This window comes from Gopherus flavomarginatus, chromosome 4, assembly GCF_025201925.1.
Source record: "Gopherus flavomarginatus isolate rGopFla2 chromosome 4, rGopFla2.mat.asm, whole genome shotgun sequence".
NCBI classification, from domain to species: Eukaryota; Metazoa; Chordata; order Testudines; family Testudinidae; genus Gopherus; species Gopherus flavomarginatus.
The window spans coordinates 104,679,740-104,698,770 of record NC_066620.1 but is presented as its reverse complement, the minus strand read 5'-3'; the positions used below and the strand labels follow the sequence as shown (position 1 = coordinate 104,698,770).

The 19,031-nt window shown below is 42.6% G+C and overlaps 1 protein-coding gene across 1 annotated transcript; it reads left to right on the top strand.

Moving 5' to 3' along the window:
- The first annotated feature begins 10,202 nt into the window (after nt 1–10,202).
- On the top strand, nt 10,203–15,223 carry SAMD5 (sterile alpha motif domain containing 5). The gene is made up of 2 exons (XM_050949952.1): nt 10,203–11,719; nt 15,009–15,223. The coding sequence occupies exons 1-2, from the start codon at nt 11,231–11,233 to the stop codon at nt 15,033–15,035; spliced, it is 516 nt and encodes a 171-aa protein (XP_050805909.1). The 5' UTR covers nt 10,203–11,230; the 3' UTR covers nt 15,036–15,223.
- Nucleotides 15,224–19,031: the final 3,808 nt, after the last annotated feature.

Here is a 19,031-nt window from a genome sequence, read left to right as displayed (position 1 = left end):
AATTTCTGTGTTGTTAAATCCCTTCCAAACCCTAAGGAGGGGTGTTTGAAGCCAGTGTGTACAGCTAATTAAGGAGGGCAAAAACAGACCCCAGATCATGAGGGGGTGCTCAGGAGGGAGACACCCTTTTACATTTGGCATAGTTTGCAGGATTGCCTGCATCTGCCTTTCTTGCACTGCCAGCAGGTGGAGAATGTCTTCTACTCCCTTGCTCTAGAGCTGAACACTTTTGAACGTGGGAGCCTGAAATACAGATTTGAATCCAAACTTTCAGAAAGCTCAAGGTGTTCAGATTCAGATCATTATCAAAACAGGTTCTCATTGCCATGTCTAACCTAAACCTTGATCCAGACTTGGATTAATGAGTTTGGTTCTGGAGCATCTCATTTATATACAGTAACTTTGCAAATGTAAAACAGCTAAGTCCTTCCCCCTACTCTGAGCCTCGGTGACTGGAAAAAGATCACATGAAAGGCAAGAGCTGGCATGAAGTACTGTCTTTTGGGAGATCTAGCTGGAAGGCTGACAAACTATTGTAGAGCTGGAAAAGGGCAGAGCATGACAGTAAGGTCACGGATGATTTATTTCTCATTCCTTCTCTGAAATGGGAACTTCTGGGGATTTTGGGAAATATCTGATTCTTTAAAATGTGATTATTTGGAGAGGAGCTTTTGAAAAACACAACATGCTTTAAAATACCTTTGTTTTGACCTGGTCTGGTGATCGTTCAAGCTCAGAAGCCAGTTCCTAATCTGGTATAAATGGGCTGAACTCCACTGATATGACACCCTTTCACAAAAGCTGCCCAATATCTTTTGCTTCCAAGGCTAACAGATGCATTGTGTTCAGTCCTGTGGGCAACTGATCAGTAGGACTGACTGCTCTGAAGGAAGTTTTATCTCCTTTGGAGAATCACCTTGACTCATTCTTGCAAAGAGGATGCCTAAACTTTTGACAGACAAAGACACAGAATGTACATTCTCGACCTTCTTCCTGTTGGTTGCTGCTATATGTGGTTCGTGCTAGCATTTCCTATCTCTCTGTTGGGGGACAAGAAACATTAGATATAGTGTATAGCAGGTGAGCTATGGAAGATAGAAAGATGGTGCTCATCCCATTCACTACTGAATGCTTTTGTGTATGGGAATTCAGAAATGGGGGTTAGAGGAAAATCAATGACAGCAGAGAGGAGATAAAGTGGAGATGGTGTCATGAAACAGCAAGGGGAGGATGATCAGCAGGGAGGTGAAGCTGTAGGGCTAGAGAGGGAAAAAAAGCAAAAGAGAAGAGGATGAAGGGAAGACAGGAGGTGATGAACAGGGTAAGTAATGAGGCAAAGTGGTTCAGGTAAAGATGAGTGGGAGACAGAGCAATGGAGACAGAGCAGACTGCAGGTGAGGTGGAGCAAGGAGAGTTAGCAGAGATAGATGAGGGGAGTAGAGTGTTTGTTCAGGGGGAACTGAGAAGGGCCTCTCTTCGGCAGTAGCTGCAGTTGTGTCTAGTACCCAAGCGTAGGAGGGGCAGAAGTTAAAGGCCAAATTTTTAAAGGTATTTAGATGCCTAAAGATGCAAACAGGCACCTTGTGAGATATTCAAAAGCCCTTAGTTCCTAACTCCTAATTGAAATCAATGAAGCGTTTTCCATTGACTTCATTGGGACCAGGATTTCACTCTTTGATTTTACAGAGGTTCTATCATATTCCTAGAAGTACCAAGAAGCTAATTTCTGTTGGTCTGAAGCACCAGAAAGGGACATCTCGCTGGAAGAGGCAGCTTCTCTACTATCCCCACCCTCCATTAAGGGAGTTGGGATTTAGCACCACAATTGTTAGATCAGGCAGCATAACCTAATGAAGGAAACCATACCTCCAGTTTTACCAGGACAGCCTCTTTTTTTTCCATGTAATGTCTTCTTTAAGAATGTCATTTCATGCTAGGCAATCTGGATATGTTTATTCAAGACTTGTTCCTGTGCTTTCATATAATGTGTGTTTCATATAGTGTGTGTTTCTGTGTTTCTAATTGAAACTCTGTTCCTTATTGGAAAAAAAATGGAAGGCTGCTGAAAGATTGTTGTTTATATGTTTGTGCTATGTGAGCTTGATAGAGTACTCTCTGATGAAGTGACCAGCATGAAGAAGTTTGTATATGAGAAAATAGATAAGCAGAAAGTTAACACAGGTAATTTTGTGAGTGAACACTGTGTTGAGCTATTTAACTATGCTTCTGACATGATCTCTTGTGGAAATACTAGATTGTAAACTCTCTGGAATAGAGAGTTTCCGCAAAGTATCTAGCAGAACAGAGCTCTGATCTTCAGCTGGAATTCCTAGATTCTACCACAAAATAAATAAAGTCAGATTTTCCCTGTGTTACTAGAAACAACGGCCCGCTGGAATAAGCCTTCAATTTGATGAAAAGCATTTGGAATAAAGAAAAAAACAGCAGCAGCGTAAACACTATCAACACTGTCTTTTTGCTAAAAGTGAATATTAAGTCACTTTTTTAGTGTTTCAAGACAACTCATTCAGAAAATACAGGTTTTCTTCCAGACAGGAAGGAAGATGTCTATTGGTCTTCAATGAAATGAAACAAGGTGTGACCAAACATAATGGAAGCCCTATTTACATACAGATCAGCAGGGGGATGGGAAGTCCACAGGAAGGGAAAAACAGGATGCAGTCATCCTGAGTCTGGAGACAATACAAAGAGTTTGGGAAGATATTAGAAGAGAGGAGAAGCCATCTTGGCACTCAGCACTATACAGACACAAGGGATTAGAGCTCTTGCGAGCCTAGAAAGAGGAGTCATTCAACTAAAGGGTTGAAGTCTCTGTGAATGGAAGATTGGTAAGGAAACTACCATGAAGAAAGACTTCATCTGGTTAAAGTAGGTATTAGCCTTTAGAAAATTTCTTTTTACTTTTGTTGCAATCCTTTCTAACTTTATACCTTCTTCTTGGTATCACTTATGTACTTTTGTTAATAAACTTGTTTTATGTTTACAATAAACTAACTCAGTGCTCTGCTTGAATGGAATTTACTCCAATTAAGTTAAGAAATTTACTCCAGGAGGAATTCTGCACCATTGCACAATGCAGAAATTAATGGGTTTTGTGCCTAATTTCCTTTCTCTGACTGAAATGGGCTGCAGTGCTGCTAGCTACCACTAGGGGTCGCTGGACCTGGCAGAGCCCAGCTCACACACACAAGACACTGGAGGCTGGGGGTGAGTGGGGAGCAAGAGGGGAGTAGAGAGTTCATGGCAGCTGCAGTTCCCAGCACACACTGAGGGAAGGAAATGGCAGGATGTAGGAAACTCCATGCAAGCCTGGCTGGGACCCAGCAACAGGCTGTTTCTCCTTCTGGATCCCTGGGCAGGAAATGGGGCTGGTGTCTGGGCTGAGGGGCCATGGGAGAGGAGGCTGCCCTGGTGGGAGGCACGGCTGGGCCTGGAGTGGGGAAGGGGGCGGGGGCCTGGCCTGGTGGGTCCACGGCTGGACTCTAGTGGGAGGAGGAGGGCAGTGTCTGAACTCAGAGGTTGGATGTCTGGGCTGGGGGAGGCCACAGCTGGGCTTTGGAGGAGAGGGGCTGGTGTCTGGGATGAAGGGCCCCTGCAGCTAGACTCAGGGGGAGGGATTGTGGGTTTCTGACCCCTGGGCTGGGCTCTGGGGGGAGCTGGGTTGTCATATGGGGTTTCTTTAACTCTCTGCTCTTGGAGGAATTTTTGTGTATGTGTCTAGATTGTTACAGACACATACTGTGTGCAGAATTTTTATTTCTTTGGCACAGAATTCCCCCAGGAGTAGAAATTGTAATGTGCTTTTGTCTCTTTAAAGGAGCAAACAAACCTCATTATACTTCTCTGAGCTTTACAGGAGAGGGCTGGACCCTTCAGGGCAGATAGTTTTGAGGACATTCAAGACTGGGAGTGTGTTGAGGTCACTTGGCTAATGATAACCAAGGTTGGTGGAGAACAGAGCAGGGCTGCAGTGTAACAAGCAAGCTGCTGGAGTCAGAGCTGCTGAAATCAGTGAATGGTTGTATGCTAGCTGGGAGCATCCAGATAGGGAGCTGCAGCAGCAGAGCATTTTAAGGCATTCAGGGTTACAAGCTGAGTTGAACCCCAGAACATGACAACCCCATCCTGAATCACGGAAAAGGACATTTCCAGTCACGTAATATGTTCCCTGCACCATCCATTACTGAATGAGAGCCAACAGATATTACATGCCTCTCTCACGGCAATAAGGACTGTATCCACACTCTTATAAGGAGCAACAGCAGGCATAAAATTATTTCAGGATTGAGGTAAATATGTGACAATGCAGAAAAATCCTTAAGATTAAAAATATCTTTTAAAATGTGTTAAGTCATATCTCTCAAACAGCACCATAAACAAACTCCCTTATGCCTTATAAAACAATATGAAATAAAGTACTTTAACAGAAATAAACTGACTGATATGCTGTTTGGAAATTTCCCCAGGGGTCCAGCCAGGATGAACCCTTGGCCACTTATGGGCATACCAAGACAGTGAACTTCTGTTTAAAGTATATATAAATAAATGCTTTACATCCTTTACATTTTCTGAGCCAACCTGTCATTGCTGTAAAACACCCTTTCTGACAACATCAATCATAGTATATTGCATTATATCAATAATAGAGCCTGACATGGTGAGACGGGCCAAGAATTGCCTCGACTCTGGCAGTTTTCAAAAAAAAAAAAAAGCACAGCTTACAGAAAAAAATAGTAAGAAAATAATTTAAGAAGTTGCATTTTCTTTTCCTTCTACTCCTAATTTTGTGGCTTGATTGTCCTGACACAGAATATTAATAACTTCCATTGACTCTTCTACACTGCACATATCTTGCAGTGGAGAATCTGGACCCTACTGTTTGGTACCAACTTGTTTATAGGTTAAAAACTCACTTATTGCTTTAACTGTGAATATTAAGTACTTGCTGTCTACATCAGGCTTAAACAGATGTGTGCAGGTTTTGGAACTTAGTACATCACCTAGAAGATTACTAGAATTTCCAGCACAAATTCCAATTAATTTTCCCACCTTCATGACCTAATGAAGATTTGGAGAATAAAGTTGAAATTTTCCTTACAAACTAAAAAATAACTGTAATAAGCTATCAACCAACCTACAAACATTCAGCAGAATAATCTCTTTTTTTATTCAATTATAGATAAAATATGTAAGCTTTATGGTCCTGATAGTATAAACACTTACACACATACTTAAGTACTGTGAGTAGCTCTATTGATTTTAGGCTATTCACAGTATAAACACATGTATTAATGTTTGCAGAATCAGTTCCTATGTAAGTATTAAAGTATGTATACAATTCTGGATTGTGAGATTTCTGTCCTTGGGCTGGATTCTAGTTTTATGCCCTCAGACCTGAAGACGCCTGTCAAAATCACTGAGCTGTCTGTAATATAGGAGTGAAAGTTTGTTCCCACAATCTGCATACATGAAGGACCCACTAGAAGACTCCAAATATGCAATTTTCCTCTGTCTACCTGGTTCTGGTGGGGTTCATATCAAACTGCAGCTTCAGTCACCCTCTGAACAAAGAGAAATGGTCTCAATTCCCTTTCTGAAATTCCTGTTGAGCACCATAAGAGGAGAGGCCCCTTTGTTCTCTTTTATTTATAAAAACTGGGTATTATTGTTTTCTTTCTATCTCCCTTCCAGGATGAACCATCTCTAGCACTCTCATAGATGTTCAGCTTCTGGTTCCTGCCTCCATTGGCAATGTCAGAAACAAAGGCACCCATTCCACATGTTGAACACTGGTACAATCCTCCTTTTTAGTGGATTATGTTATCTGCAGGCCATGTATAGTTTTTAAATTGGGTTGAGGGAGCCAGGATGGAAAGAGCGTAGCTTGAACCTATCAGCCTTTTGACTCATAGTTCCCTCTTTCTGTTGTGCATCATGGGAATTGTATAAAACATGCAGATGTGCCTGCTCTTAAATTTCAACTCATTTCTAATTTATTTGGAAAGGCCCTAGATGTGAGGCCAAAATCTGCACTTGCAGTATATGCAGAGCTGAAGTAATATATAAAGGTGAAAATATTTAAAAGTAAAATTTGACCCATAGTGCATAGCATATATTGATAGATATTGAAATTAATGTGAAAAATGTGTATTTAATTCCTAAAAATTGCATCTAGCCTATGGCTATATTAGTCCTGTGAGTACTACACTAAAGCCCTGATCCTGAAAACACTTATACATTTGCTTAATTGTACTACTATGCAAGTAGTGAAGTTAAGCATGTGCTCAAGTGTTTGCAGGATTAAGATCTCAGGGTACATCAGAATCTGCTCTGATCTCAGGAAGTGAGATATCTTTGGGATGTGAGGTTATATAACACACAATAGCAGGGCCATACAAGTGCCATTTCTATCATATTTGCTAAATATCCATATAGCCTCAAATGGCTCAAAGTAAATTTAAGGTTTGGACTTAAACTGGCAAAAGCAATTAGGGGGTAGGATTTTCAGATGTGCTCATTGACCTAACTCTGCTCCCAACTGACTTCAATGGGAGCCGTTAAGCCAAGCTGAGTGCATTTGAAAAATCCCATCTGTATAGCATGTACTCCATTGCGCAGGTGGAAACATGTACCATTTTCTCCTCCACAGACAGTTCTCCAAAATGCCATCTTGTCTAGGAGGTTCTAGGGCCCTTTGAAACTGAGTTGTTTTTTTTAAATGAGAACTTTAATGAATATGGATTGTTAAAGTGACTATCTTAACTATTATGGCTTCTGAAGGTTGATAAGCAGGCAGAATTGTAAACCTATGGAAGCCCCTGGGCCTGCCTTCCCCATTCTCCTGCATTCTATCGATAGCATCCTCAAAAGATTCGCACTACCTGTAGTTGTCTTTGTTCGAAGGAAGCTAACAGACCTGTTTTCTTTTCCTTCCTTCCTCTCTCACACTCTAGAATCTTCAGTGGTTATTTATCTTCTCAGAGAATGGGGACAGCACAAGCCTATGAGGTATCTACTTCATTCTCTCTTTCTAGGGGAATGGTGGGCAGAGGGAAGTAAGGGAGATCTTTTTCTCCTTATGTGGCATGGGCATACCTGCTGGGAGTGGAAAATTGAACATTGTGACTTTTTCATTCTGGCTACTCCCAACACTCTTGTCTGTATTGCTGTATAACAAAAACAAAAACACTCTTGAGGAAGGGCAGACAAACAGAAATGCTGAACATGCCATTGGACAACCTGGTCCCTTTGCACATGGAAGAGCTGGTGGTCTGCTCCTTCCTGCTCCAGGGCTGGAGTGCTACAGCTGGCTGAGAAGCAGCACCTCCCTGCTGGTTCTGCAACTGCTCTGGCTCTTCCAGTCCACTCCAACCCACCCCGGTTGTCTCAGAAGAGAAGATCATGCTGCTGCAACCCCTTTCCCAGGCCTGGGCGGGAGGTTTAAAATCTGTATGCTTCCCTTTCCCCTGCTTCTGAAAGGTAAGGGAAACCTAACATGCTGGGAGAAGGGACAGGGAAGGAAATCAGAAATGCTGTGGGAAGGAATGAATGCTGGCCTGTCTCCAGTCATCTTTTGCTGTAAGTAAATTTGTGATCTGCTGCTTTGTGCTGTCTGTACCTTGGTAGGTTTGCAACTGTTTGTACAACATAGCTCTGTAAAGTTTTCTGACATGTAATACCTCTCATAAAAACTGGGCTACCCTGAATTACTTTGCACTGGAAATGTTGTGTGCTGCCATTAGCTTACAGCCTTGGAATAAAGGCATTGCAGAAAACGTACGTTACGCTTTCTAAAATGAAACATGGCTCTTTTGAAGAAGAAGCTTCATTAAACTCAGTTGTGACTTTAAAAAAAAGCTTAAACAAGCTGAGTTTTCTGTACTCTGAGCTCCAGGCTACATCCTTACCCTTTTACACAGGGCTCAGTGTGACAGAGGGCCCTGACCCATTGTTAAAGGGACAGCTCCCATTTCTATGCTTACATAACCAAATAGCTGTTCCCAAAAGCTCAGCAGAAACAGAACTATTTGGACACCATTCAGAATTACTACTAGACACCTACTATAAATAATCTATTGCTTGATTCATGCTGGGGTCCTCCCACATGTGAGTTCTATCTGAGCCCCTCAAGTACAGAAGACTTTCTCAAGACTCAATACATTTTTGCCACTAGGGAAAGCCCCCACTGCCGATCCGCAGCTGCATGTTCTCTCTCTGCAACGGGAGTAACCAAGTCCAAATACCCGGTGCCTCGTTGCGCCCTAGACAATCTGGAAACCACTATGTGCCAGTCCTCCCAGCTCTAAACCACTCCCCCCCGAAGAGCCCTTAAATGCAGTGCTGGCTTGGTCTAATTAAGGGCAGAACCCAGCCCTAGGCAGGGGAGACTTGCTGAAAGCCCCGGCAGGGGGCTGCGAGACTGGCTGGAGGGGTACTAGGGGCTTGGCTACACTCGAAACTTCAAAGCGCTGCCACAGGAGCACTTTGAAGTGTGAGTGTGGTTGCAGCCCCATGTACTCCACCTCCCTGTGGGGATTAGCTCCCAGCGCTGGGGCACTGTTTACACTGGTGCTTTACAGCGCTGTATCTTGTAGCGCCCAGGGGTGTGTTTTTTTTCACACCCCTGAGCAAGAAAGTTGCAGCGCTGTAAAGCGCCACTGTAGCCAAGGCCTAGGCCCTCGTCCAGACTACCTCGCCATATCGGCGGGTTAAAATCGATTGCTTGAGGATCGATATATCGTGTCTAATCTAGACGCGATATATCGATCCCCGAGCGCGCTTATATCTATTCCGGAACTCCATCAACCCGAACGGAGTTCCGGAATCGACACGGAGAGCCACGAACATCAATCCCGCGCCGTCTGGACGGGTGAATAATCCGATCTTAGATATTCGACTTCAGCTACGTTATTCACGTAGCTGAAGTTGCGTATCTAAGATCGATTCCTCCCCCCTAGTCTGGACGAGCCCCTAGGTGTCAGCACGGGGAGCGGTGGTGGAAGTCAGGTAGCTAGAGTGGTTTGGGGACAGCTCTGGGCTGCATTTACACCAGAGGGCTTGAGAGGGCGCTGCCGGTCCAGAGTTGGAGAGAGCTAGGGAAGACCCTGAAAGAAACAGACTGAAGCAGCAGCTCCGCTTCCCGGCTCCCATAGCCACTGACACAGAGGCACCAGCTGGCCGGAGAGAGCGCGAGAGGCAGCTGAAGCCTGGGGACTTTGCTCTCCCCTACCCCCAAATTCCTAGAGGAAAGTTTAGAGACGCCTCCAAAAGCTCCCCACCCACCCACCCGCTTGCATCCTCCCCGCAGCTGCTTCCCGGGTGCAAAGAGAACCAACCCCACCCGCAGACAGTGATAGTGTCACGGCTTCACCTCGGCTTCTAATTCCTGCCGGTACCCGCTGCTCTCCGGAGAAGGGGGGGGGACAGGAAAGAGAGGGGAGCAGCAGCAAGACCACCTGGGGCCCCTAGCGCTGCTGCTTCTCTGCCTCGCACAGATCTCAACGTGTTTCTTCTTCCAAGCCTGGGATCAAGTTTAGGGCTCCCCCGGGGGTTGCAACAGACGCCCAAACTCCTGCGAGCCAGAGAGAGAGACCAGGGGAGGCATTTTCCCAGCTACAGCCTGTTAACCCCTTAGCACTCTGCTCCCTTCCCCGCCCGCAGCAGCACCCAGAGCCCACGCAGGGCGCTGCTCGTGTCCAGCTGGGGCTGTTGCTGCTACCGTGCAAACGCGTGGGTGACCTACCCCGAAGTCCCGCTCCGGCAGTCCCGGGCCCTTGGCTCCTGTCGCCGGAGGAGCCCGGCGGCGCAGCTCCCTGGGTGGGTCACTGCCTCAGGCGGGTTTGCTCCAGGGCGTGGAAGTTGGGGCTGGTTTGGAGCGAGGGGGGCTGCGAGCGAGCGCAGGAGGCAGGTGTGGGCAGTGGGCACAGACAGACGGGGAAGGGGGGCCGGAAACAGCCAGTGGTAGGAGGGGGAGAAAACCCCTCTGAGTGCCCGGGGTAGAGGGGAAAGCTGCTCCCGTTGCTTCAGAGAGCTCCGGGCTGGGGAGGGAGACGAGCCCGAAGGGCGGGATCCGAGGAGCACAGCGGGTGTCTCACACACACGGAACACAAAACCCGTTAGAAACAAGAAGACAGCGGGTGAGGCGAGTAACCTGCTGCAGCTCAGCTCATCCACTGCGAAGACAAATTGTAGCGGCCGCTGCTCGTGAATGCACCGGGCTGGCGGGCCGCCTTCGCCACCCAAACAAACCCTCAGCGGCACCGCGTGCGGTTCCCGCGCCGACTCCTGCCTGCCTGGCGCCCGGCAACCTCGCCTCGTCCGCGGCTCCCGAAGCCACCCGCCGTCCCGGTGCCATCCCAGGCACGAGAAAGTTGGGAGCGGAGTGAGTGTGGGGGCTGCAGAAGAGACTCTCTCCTCCCCTCCCCAGGACTGCGCGGGGAAGGTGGGATTAAAGGCGGAAAAGGAGGAGAGGGAGGGTGGAAAACTGTTGAATTTCTGGGCTTGCGCTAGCGACGCGCCTTGGCCATCCTCGCAGCGGTGAAGGAGAAGCGGGGAAAGTAACTCGGGGAAGTGACGGGGATTATTTTTCAATCCGAGAGGAGTCTTTTGGAAAAGAAAAGCAACGATTTGCACGCCCTGAAGAGCGAGCTAGTAGGAAGCCTTGCACAGACACATGCTCCTGGGCGAGCGTGCAGGATCGTACTCTTCCTCAAGTCAACAGGGTACTACGTTAAAAAAAAAACACATAGTAAACAGAGACACGTCATGCAAGAGAAAAAAAAGAAGATGGGAATGAAGGAAAAAAGAAACTAAAACCAGGGGGAGGCGGAGAAAACACAGTGACAGCAAATTACTTCCAAAACAGAGTGTATGTCTGCCGTGACCCGGGATTTTAGGGGGTGCCCCCTTAAGAATCACCCCTTTCTCCAACCCAAGTCTCTCTTCTCCTCTGACACAGACTCCTCTGCTTGGTTGTAGGAGAGAAGAAGGAATAAGAGGATTCGTTCAGCAGCGCCTGCGATCTGCGGCTGCTGCTTCTTTGGAGATTTGTTTTGTTCCTGGGGGATGTTGGTTTCCAGAACTCGACTTGTGCATGTTGCTCTTTTAATTTGATCGCAGATTTCGGTCTGCTGGTTGCTTGTGTTGCAAGAGAAGGAAAGGGGAGCCTGGCTTCGGTGTTAAAAGTTGCAATTATTATTTTGCAGCTAACATGTGCACCAACATAGTCTATGAGTGGCTGAAGACCCTGCAGCTTTCCCAGTACGCGGAGTCCTTCGTAGATAATGGCTATGATGACCTGGAGGTTTGCAAGCAAATAGGGGACCCGGACCTGGATGCCATTGGGGTGTTGGTACCCCACCACAGGCGCCGAATCTTTGAAGCAGTGATGAGGTTGAAAGAAGAGGACGAGACCGCTGCTGGTCTCTATTTCACCTTGGAGCCTCAGCAGCAGCAGGGCTCGCTCTCCCCCTCCCCGGAGATCTACACTAGCCACCTGGTGGAGCAGTATGAGACTAAGGCTTGGAGGGAGCCTAGCCCTCACCATCATCAAGGGAACCAGGGGACCCCCAGGAGCCAAAAACTTGGGCCCCGCAGCAGGGAGCTGGTGATTTACCCCAAACTGAAACTGAAAATCATGATTAGGGATAAACTTATCCGGGATGGGATCAACCTGAGCAAGCCCCCTTACTCCAACAAGGTAAGGGAATCATGTATCTTTCCCTTCTCCTTATCCCTTGCACCAGTAATTCGTCTTATCTTGGATGCATCGGGGTCAGAAGTCTTAAACTGTTGTAGGAGCTAAATGTATTGGAGAGTTAGGTGCCAATATTGATTGATTCTGTTTGGATCCAGGTACCAAATCTGCTTGAGTTAACTTCGTTTGCGGTTGGGATTTCTGGGTACAATAGGAGTGGATAAACCTGTTCACTGCCTAAATCCGGGAACTTAAAAGAGTAGGGCCAAAAATTGTCTGGTTCTAGCAGGATCCAAATGCTTAGTTTATGTTTCTGTGGTGGGATGTGTTGAGATCTTGGTTTGGTTTATTTATTTATTCTCTATGTTAAAAGTGGCTAGACTAGTTCTCTAGTTAAGTTTGGGGCTTGAGTTCAAAAATAGGCATAATCCAGTTGTATCCTTTTTTTTTCTGCATTATATATGGAAATTATAGGGATCATCCATATTGGTGAAGGTAACTTTTTGGTGTCCGTTTCTGTTGGTTAATATTTTATGAAATGCCATGTAAGGATGCTAGAAAATAATTCCTTCTGTTAACTTTCTTGCCAACTAGAGAGTGGTATGATTATTCATCAGCCATTCCAGGAGTAATTTAGTCTGTGCACAGGGGGCGAACTCCTATCTGAAAGGATAGGAAAGTACTGGTCTTGGAAAAGTACGTTCCAATTTAGTGAAATCGCATTCCATAAAAACTGTGGCTGTAACCCACTCAAGTTCCTTGAAAAAGTTAAAATATTAAAGGAAGGTGAGTTGGCAGATATGAATTGCAAGTGCCCAGTATTTCTGAAAATCAGAACCAAAATCACTAAATAAGATATTTACTAGCACTGGTCCCAATACATTCCCTGAGGCATTCACCACTGACCTTTCTCTTAACTGTGAAGTAAACATACACTACAACACTTAGATTAAAAAACTGGTTCAGTGAAAGAAAACAATGGAATGACCTTTTCACTTAACTACATGAGTATTTATTTTTCTTATCATATTTTCAGTACAGACTATCAAAGGCTTTATGCAATCCAAGTAATTTATATTTACTTCTGTTAGAGTTGTGGGTGCTCAGTGCCTCTGAAAAGCCTTTATTGGGGGTGGGGGGAAACTGGCAGCTAGTTGAAGCTTGCTGAAGAAGCTAAATCGGTTTGGGTCACCTCATACTAAAATTTAGTTGAAATTGAAAGGCTCCGACTCTCCTCCTATTAATATTTTAACTTTTTCAAGGAACTTGAGCAGGTTACAGCCGCAGTTTTCACGCTGATCAGAGTTGTGTCACAATTTACAGATGAATGGAGATTGCTAAAACTAGACTGGAAAGAAGAGTTACTAGAAAGGAAACTTGGTATTCTGAAGTGTAAAAGGATGACTTTATGACCATTAAGTTGCAGTTATACATGCTAAGACTGAAAGGACTTAAACTGATCGCTTGCTGGGGTCTGGAAGGAAGCCTCTCCTTGTTTTTCCCATGTATAATATTAAACAGTTGGCTAGCTCTATTGTGGTGTTGGCTTATTTTTATTCACCTTCTTCGGAAACATCAGGTATTGGCTGCTCCTGGAGGCAACATGCCAAATTTGATGGACCAATGGTATGATCTGACATGGCAAAGCCTATATGAATTCTTGTATCGTGTGTAAATACATCAACTTCTGAAAACTTATTAACTGTGATTTGGGATGAGAGTGATTTTTCTCTCATAAATTATGATTTGCCTGACTCTTCTTGTTTTCTAAACTGCCATCAAAGGTCTCTCTCTCTCTCTCTTAATCCTTCACTTGAATCTAGAACTTTTAAATACTTGTCACAGAAAGTGTCACTGGAGCTGCATGCTGTTCGTTTCCATGATTATATTTGATTTGTTCTTTACAAGCAGACAACTTTTTCCCAGTGTTCTATCTTCATATTCATGTGGCTCATTTCTTATCAAATAGAGCTTTTACTATATATCTGTGTTGTTGGAACATTAAAACACCGAAGATACAAACACACACGTAGCATCAAGGAAGTTTCATATCAATGGTTGCTGATTCTTCTTTCGCTCTCCTTATTTATGTGTGTTGGGGAGCAGGTTAACTACTTGAGACCAAACCCTGCTCACTTTGTGCAAGTAGTATCATTGACTATAATGGGAATACTTGTATAGTTGTATGATTAAGTTGGTAGGGTTTTAGCCTCAAATGCAACATACTGAAGTATAAAGCGGTAGGTGATGAACGGAGTGATAGCCTAAAGTTTAAATTTCCTAGATTTATGTCAGGTTGTCTCCCAACTTATTTACTCTTGGATGATATTTTTAGACTAGAAAAACCTCTTGGTTTTATAAATCCTCTTAATGAACCTGTTCATATCATATAATGTTAAAAGAAGGTCTAGAGTTGGCATGATTTAAGTGTATGTTATTCAACATGTTCCGAGTGTCACCCTTTGCTACAATCAGTCTTCAGTATTCCCTTGGAGCCATTTGAAAAAAATCACTTGGTGGTGTATTACTGTGAACAACACCCACTGAATATCAGAAAATAACATGCTGCATCATACCTAATGTGGAAAATAGACTTATTATGACAGCAGTAATTTTTTTTGGAAGTTTATTACTTTTAGAAGAAGAAAATCTGATGTGCCTTTAGCAAAATTTGTGCTATTTTTTTGTAGATGATATATACAGTCTGCATTTCAGAAGAAATTGCAAGTATCTTCTTCTAAGCTAAGCATGCAATTTGCTGAATGAGTAATAAAACACAGCTTTTCAAGGTTTCCTGCTTATTTATTGCATATATTCATCAAAAGGTGTGCCAGTCTCAGAGTAAATATGGCCTGGTGGGTAGGGCACTGGCCATCAGGCTCTGCCATGTGACATTGTGTGAGTCACTTCCTCTTGGTTTACCCAATTGTAAATGGAGGATAAAATATACTTACTTTTCCTAAGCGTTTTGTCATCTGTGGATGAAAAATGCTATATAAGAATATATTTATTTTTGGATTTCTGTTTGTTTCCTGAGAGTACCTACTGCTTCCATTAAAATGTTATAGGAAGAACTCAGACATCAAATTTTATGCAGGCTGTTTTATAGGATTTTATTTTTAAATGTCTCTGGGAGCTGGAAACACTATCACCACCTCTAGTTTGTGTCCTTAAGTGTTTTTAGTGAACTGTGGACTTGGAAGACCCAAAATGAATATATATCTTATATGGCAATGTAGAGATGTGGGACTGTAGAGCTGTCACTAGTGATATTTTTGTTTTTGTGTTTCAGGTGAAGTATGTATCTGCACATCAATAGAGATAAAGAATCTGGATGGTATTTCTTTTGAATCTGAACAAAGAAAATTAGCCTCAAATTAAAAGTAGCAGTCATGACTACTTGACATAATTTAATATGACTTGCTTTAAGAAGAGCGAATTTTGAATTCAAGCCATCTGCCTAGGGTGATTTCAGACATGCAGGTCTATCACTAACCATATTGTGGATTTACGTGGGAGTTAGAGCAAGGAAGCACTTTTTCTAATTATTTCTTTATTTTTCAGAGAGAAACTAACTAAGGAAAACTTCATAGAAGTAAAATTTTTGCTCTTGCTAATAATGCTCTTGAATTTTGAAGGTTACCTATTTTATTTTCAAGTCCCCTGTATCTGACTGACCACATCAGAAGTCACAATTATAAGTGAGATTCTTAAAAAGGTGGTGGATTTCTAGTTTACAGTTGGGGCCCAATCCTGCAGCTGCTTTATATATGGAAGCCTCACTGAGATCAATGGAAGTTCCATGTATGGAGTAACTGCCAAGTAGGGCAGTTGATTCGTATGAAAACATGTCATTGGTTTTTAAAAAAAAATTCTAAGTAATCTTTCTGTTCACAGAATTCACATCTGCAGTTTTTAATTATTTTTTTTCCTGATTGATGAGGGAATTACATGTGATACAAAGCAACTATTGGAAGATGATTCTAATAGTGAAAAGGAACCATAATGATTTGAAGCCCTGGAATCCATTACAGATTCATGGAATGAAACTTGTTACTGACTTAACTTGCCTACCTTACAGGACTCAAAGAACCAGAAGCAGACTCTGAAAGGAATCTGCCTTTATGAAAGACAGGAAGGAAAAGTACAAAGTCATTTTTTGAGGCATAAGTGAGATGAAGGGGAGACAGATATCTTCTCTGGGGAGAGGGAAGAGTGCTAGCAACAACCAGATCAGATTAAATAAAGAAGATAGCACCTTTGCTTCATTAAACCCTTTTGGTGATGTCAGTGCAAAGCAGACTATTTCAACACTGTGTTTGAGGAGTAGTGCTAGAGCAGATTTTTTAGTCTATATCTAATCTCCTAAAGTTTGTGAACAATTCTGCTTAATGGCTACTAAAATGTTACTTTGGTATGGGACAGAGGAGTCACCACTTTTGTCAATATAAAGACAAGTGGGGACATATAACTGTGGAACATGTCAAGAGCAATTAAGTAGTCTATTTATCTTTTATATAGCCTAAGTGACATCTAATAGTATAGTGAAATTTCATTACTGCTTCTAATTGAAATGAATGACCTGACCTGTTCTTGAGGAACTTTATTCAATTTTTCTTCCACTGAGAATTGCAAATACATAAAAAAAAATTCATTAAAACATACATACGTTATTAAAAAATAACCCAAGCAATTAAGATGATTTGCTTAGCAGCAATAAACTTGTACTGATGTAGATTTCAATATTTATTAGAGTTCTCATAAAACCATATAGTGTGACATGGGCCTATGTGACCTCATCTTGATTCACAATATTATTCCTGAATGCTGATTATCAGCATGCTTGGAAAGTGTATACTAAAAATAATATAACATTTGGGATCATAACATTGGGAGTGCATACAAATGTTCAAAACCAATAAACTAGATTCAAATGAGCATGTATGCAGACATCTACCCACATTTCCCACCAAAGTTTAAGATCTATGCTAGTAAGACTCAACTTTTCAATTATGTTATCCTATAACTAGAATTGTGAGCTAACCACTATGATATTGGTTTCAATATGTTTAAGTCCTTGGTATTATAGAATATTTTTAGATATATAATATCTAAAATGTAAGGTTACTAACTATGCACCTTTAAATTAAACAACTGTACTGGGTCCCAAAACTGAAAATTTGGTCAAGGCTTTATAAAGAAGCAAATGCAATATTGTGCTTTGCAGAAGTGGGAACACTCACCCATGCTAGATTTAAACATGAATCGTCCTCTAAAGATCTGGTTGCTTTGGAATAGCTGTATCAACTATGAATGTTCTGAAATATACCTTCGGGAAAGCTGACCATTGACAAATGTAGTAGTGCATTAAGTAGTAACAGTGTTTTCATGGCAATAAATTAACAAAGCTGTAGGCAATGTTTAGGAAATGAAAAGAAACCTCTGAACTTCCCTTTGACTTCTTGTTCACTCCAAGTGTGTATGTGTAAGAATGTCAAATATATTACCTCATATGTATGGTATTAGATTCAAAACCATAATTCATAAACTTACAGCAAACATACTAGAAAAATGTTGACTTCCACATCTTCCTAAAGCATAAAGATAACAAGTTACAGTATATGAGTATGTAGTACTATGCTGTACTTGAATTTAGCCTGTTTCTCAATATTGATCAGCATAATCAGGCCTTTAGTATCCTTTGAAGATGTTTAACATACCGTAAAACTTAATGGCTCTGATTATTCTGTCTGCTTCAGGGGAGGGGACCTGGATAGGGTACATCAAGGTTAGGTGGGGCATGAAAGAGAAGAAGTACTAATTCTGCAATGCTGCCTCCTTTACTTCAATCCTGTGGTAGTCCCAATGCCTGTAGTACATCCACAGTGGATTCTCTGAAGCCGGAGAGGAAGAGAGAAGACATATGGATAGTTCTATACTATATGGTATCCCCACTTCCCTGTGTCCCAGAAGTTTACCAGATTTTTAAAAAAAACGCTAATCCCATCAGTGGGAAAGAATGGAGGGCATGGAAGTAGTGTGGAGACACTGAAGGTGAAATCCTGGCTCTATTGAAGTCAATGGGAGTTTTGCCATTGATTTCAGTGGAGCCAGGAATTTACCCTCAGACTCCATATGTGTTCAGAGATCTGTGTGAATCCCAGGACATGTACATATTTAGGGGATACAGACCTCCTGCCTGTTCTGTAAGAGGAGGTATGGTGCAAATCTCTGTATCTGATAAAATAATTCAGAGGAGTAGTCTTCACAACTATCATACTAATCAGGCCCTAATGAATTCAACAAAAATTCATCCTTTGGGTATCCATCAACATCCAGTCCTTAGGAGCACCGACAGTCCCAAGGCATAGTAATCATGTCTCATTTATGGAGAACTGTTAGCCCCATCGCCATCAATGCATAAGTTCACCAAATTTTGCATATTGGTCATCCAATCTTAGCTAATGCCATTTCCTTTCTTTTGGCAGAGATTTCTCCAGATCTTAGTGCCCAGGGGAAGATAGAAAAGCTATTTATGTAAAATTTATCTCATTTTGGATTTCCCCATTTAAAGGGTGAACCCGCTTCCCACCCTGGAGCCACAATGCTATGAAAATTTGGATCTGAGGAGCTTAGTACAAAAGAATAGGAAAAATTATATGTATTTACCTGAAAATTTCCTTTTTTTTGAGTAATAAGGTCCACAGATCCAGCCCATTGTGGAGAAAAGTGGATCATCCAGAGTAAAGATGGAAATTGCCATTCAAGGGTTTAGATTTGTTATCGGTAGCTCGAATTTACTAAGACATGGTTGTGCTTTTTTCTCAAAATATATTTAACATGTTATTTAGAAGAGTAGATTTGAATTATTTTGGCAGTGCAAGTTATCTCATTTAGAGGGAACTTCAAGAGGCAAAGAATTTCCGTGCTGCCTGTGACTGACCATTCTGGTCCTGCCCCCAAGCTGCAAGCTGGCAAGTACCCATTATAATGGATCTGTGGACTTTATTACTTGAAGAAGGAAAATTTTCAGATAGGCACAGATCCATTTTCCTATTTCTTTCCTGTGATTTTTTTCTCCCACATATAGAATTTAGGACATTACTATTACTACTATCATATATAGACTGAAAAAATTAAAGAGGAAAGCTTCCATTAAACAATTTGTGATTAAACAATTATAAAGCTTTAACTTTTAGAATCTTAGCTTATACTGTTATTAAATAATTGCCAACACCCCAATTGTCTGACATCCCCTCTATAATTTCATGCAGCTGTGACAAATGCTTAAAAACAAACCATCTTATCCATCAAA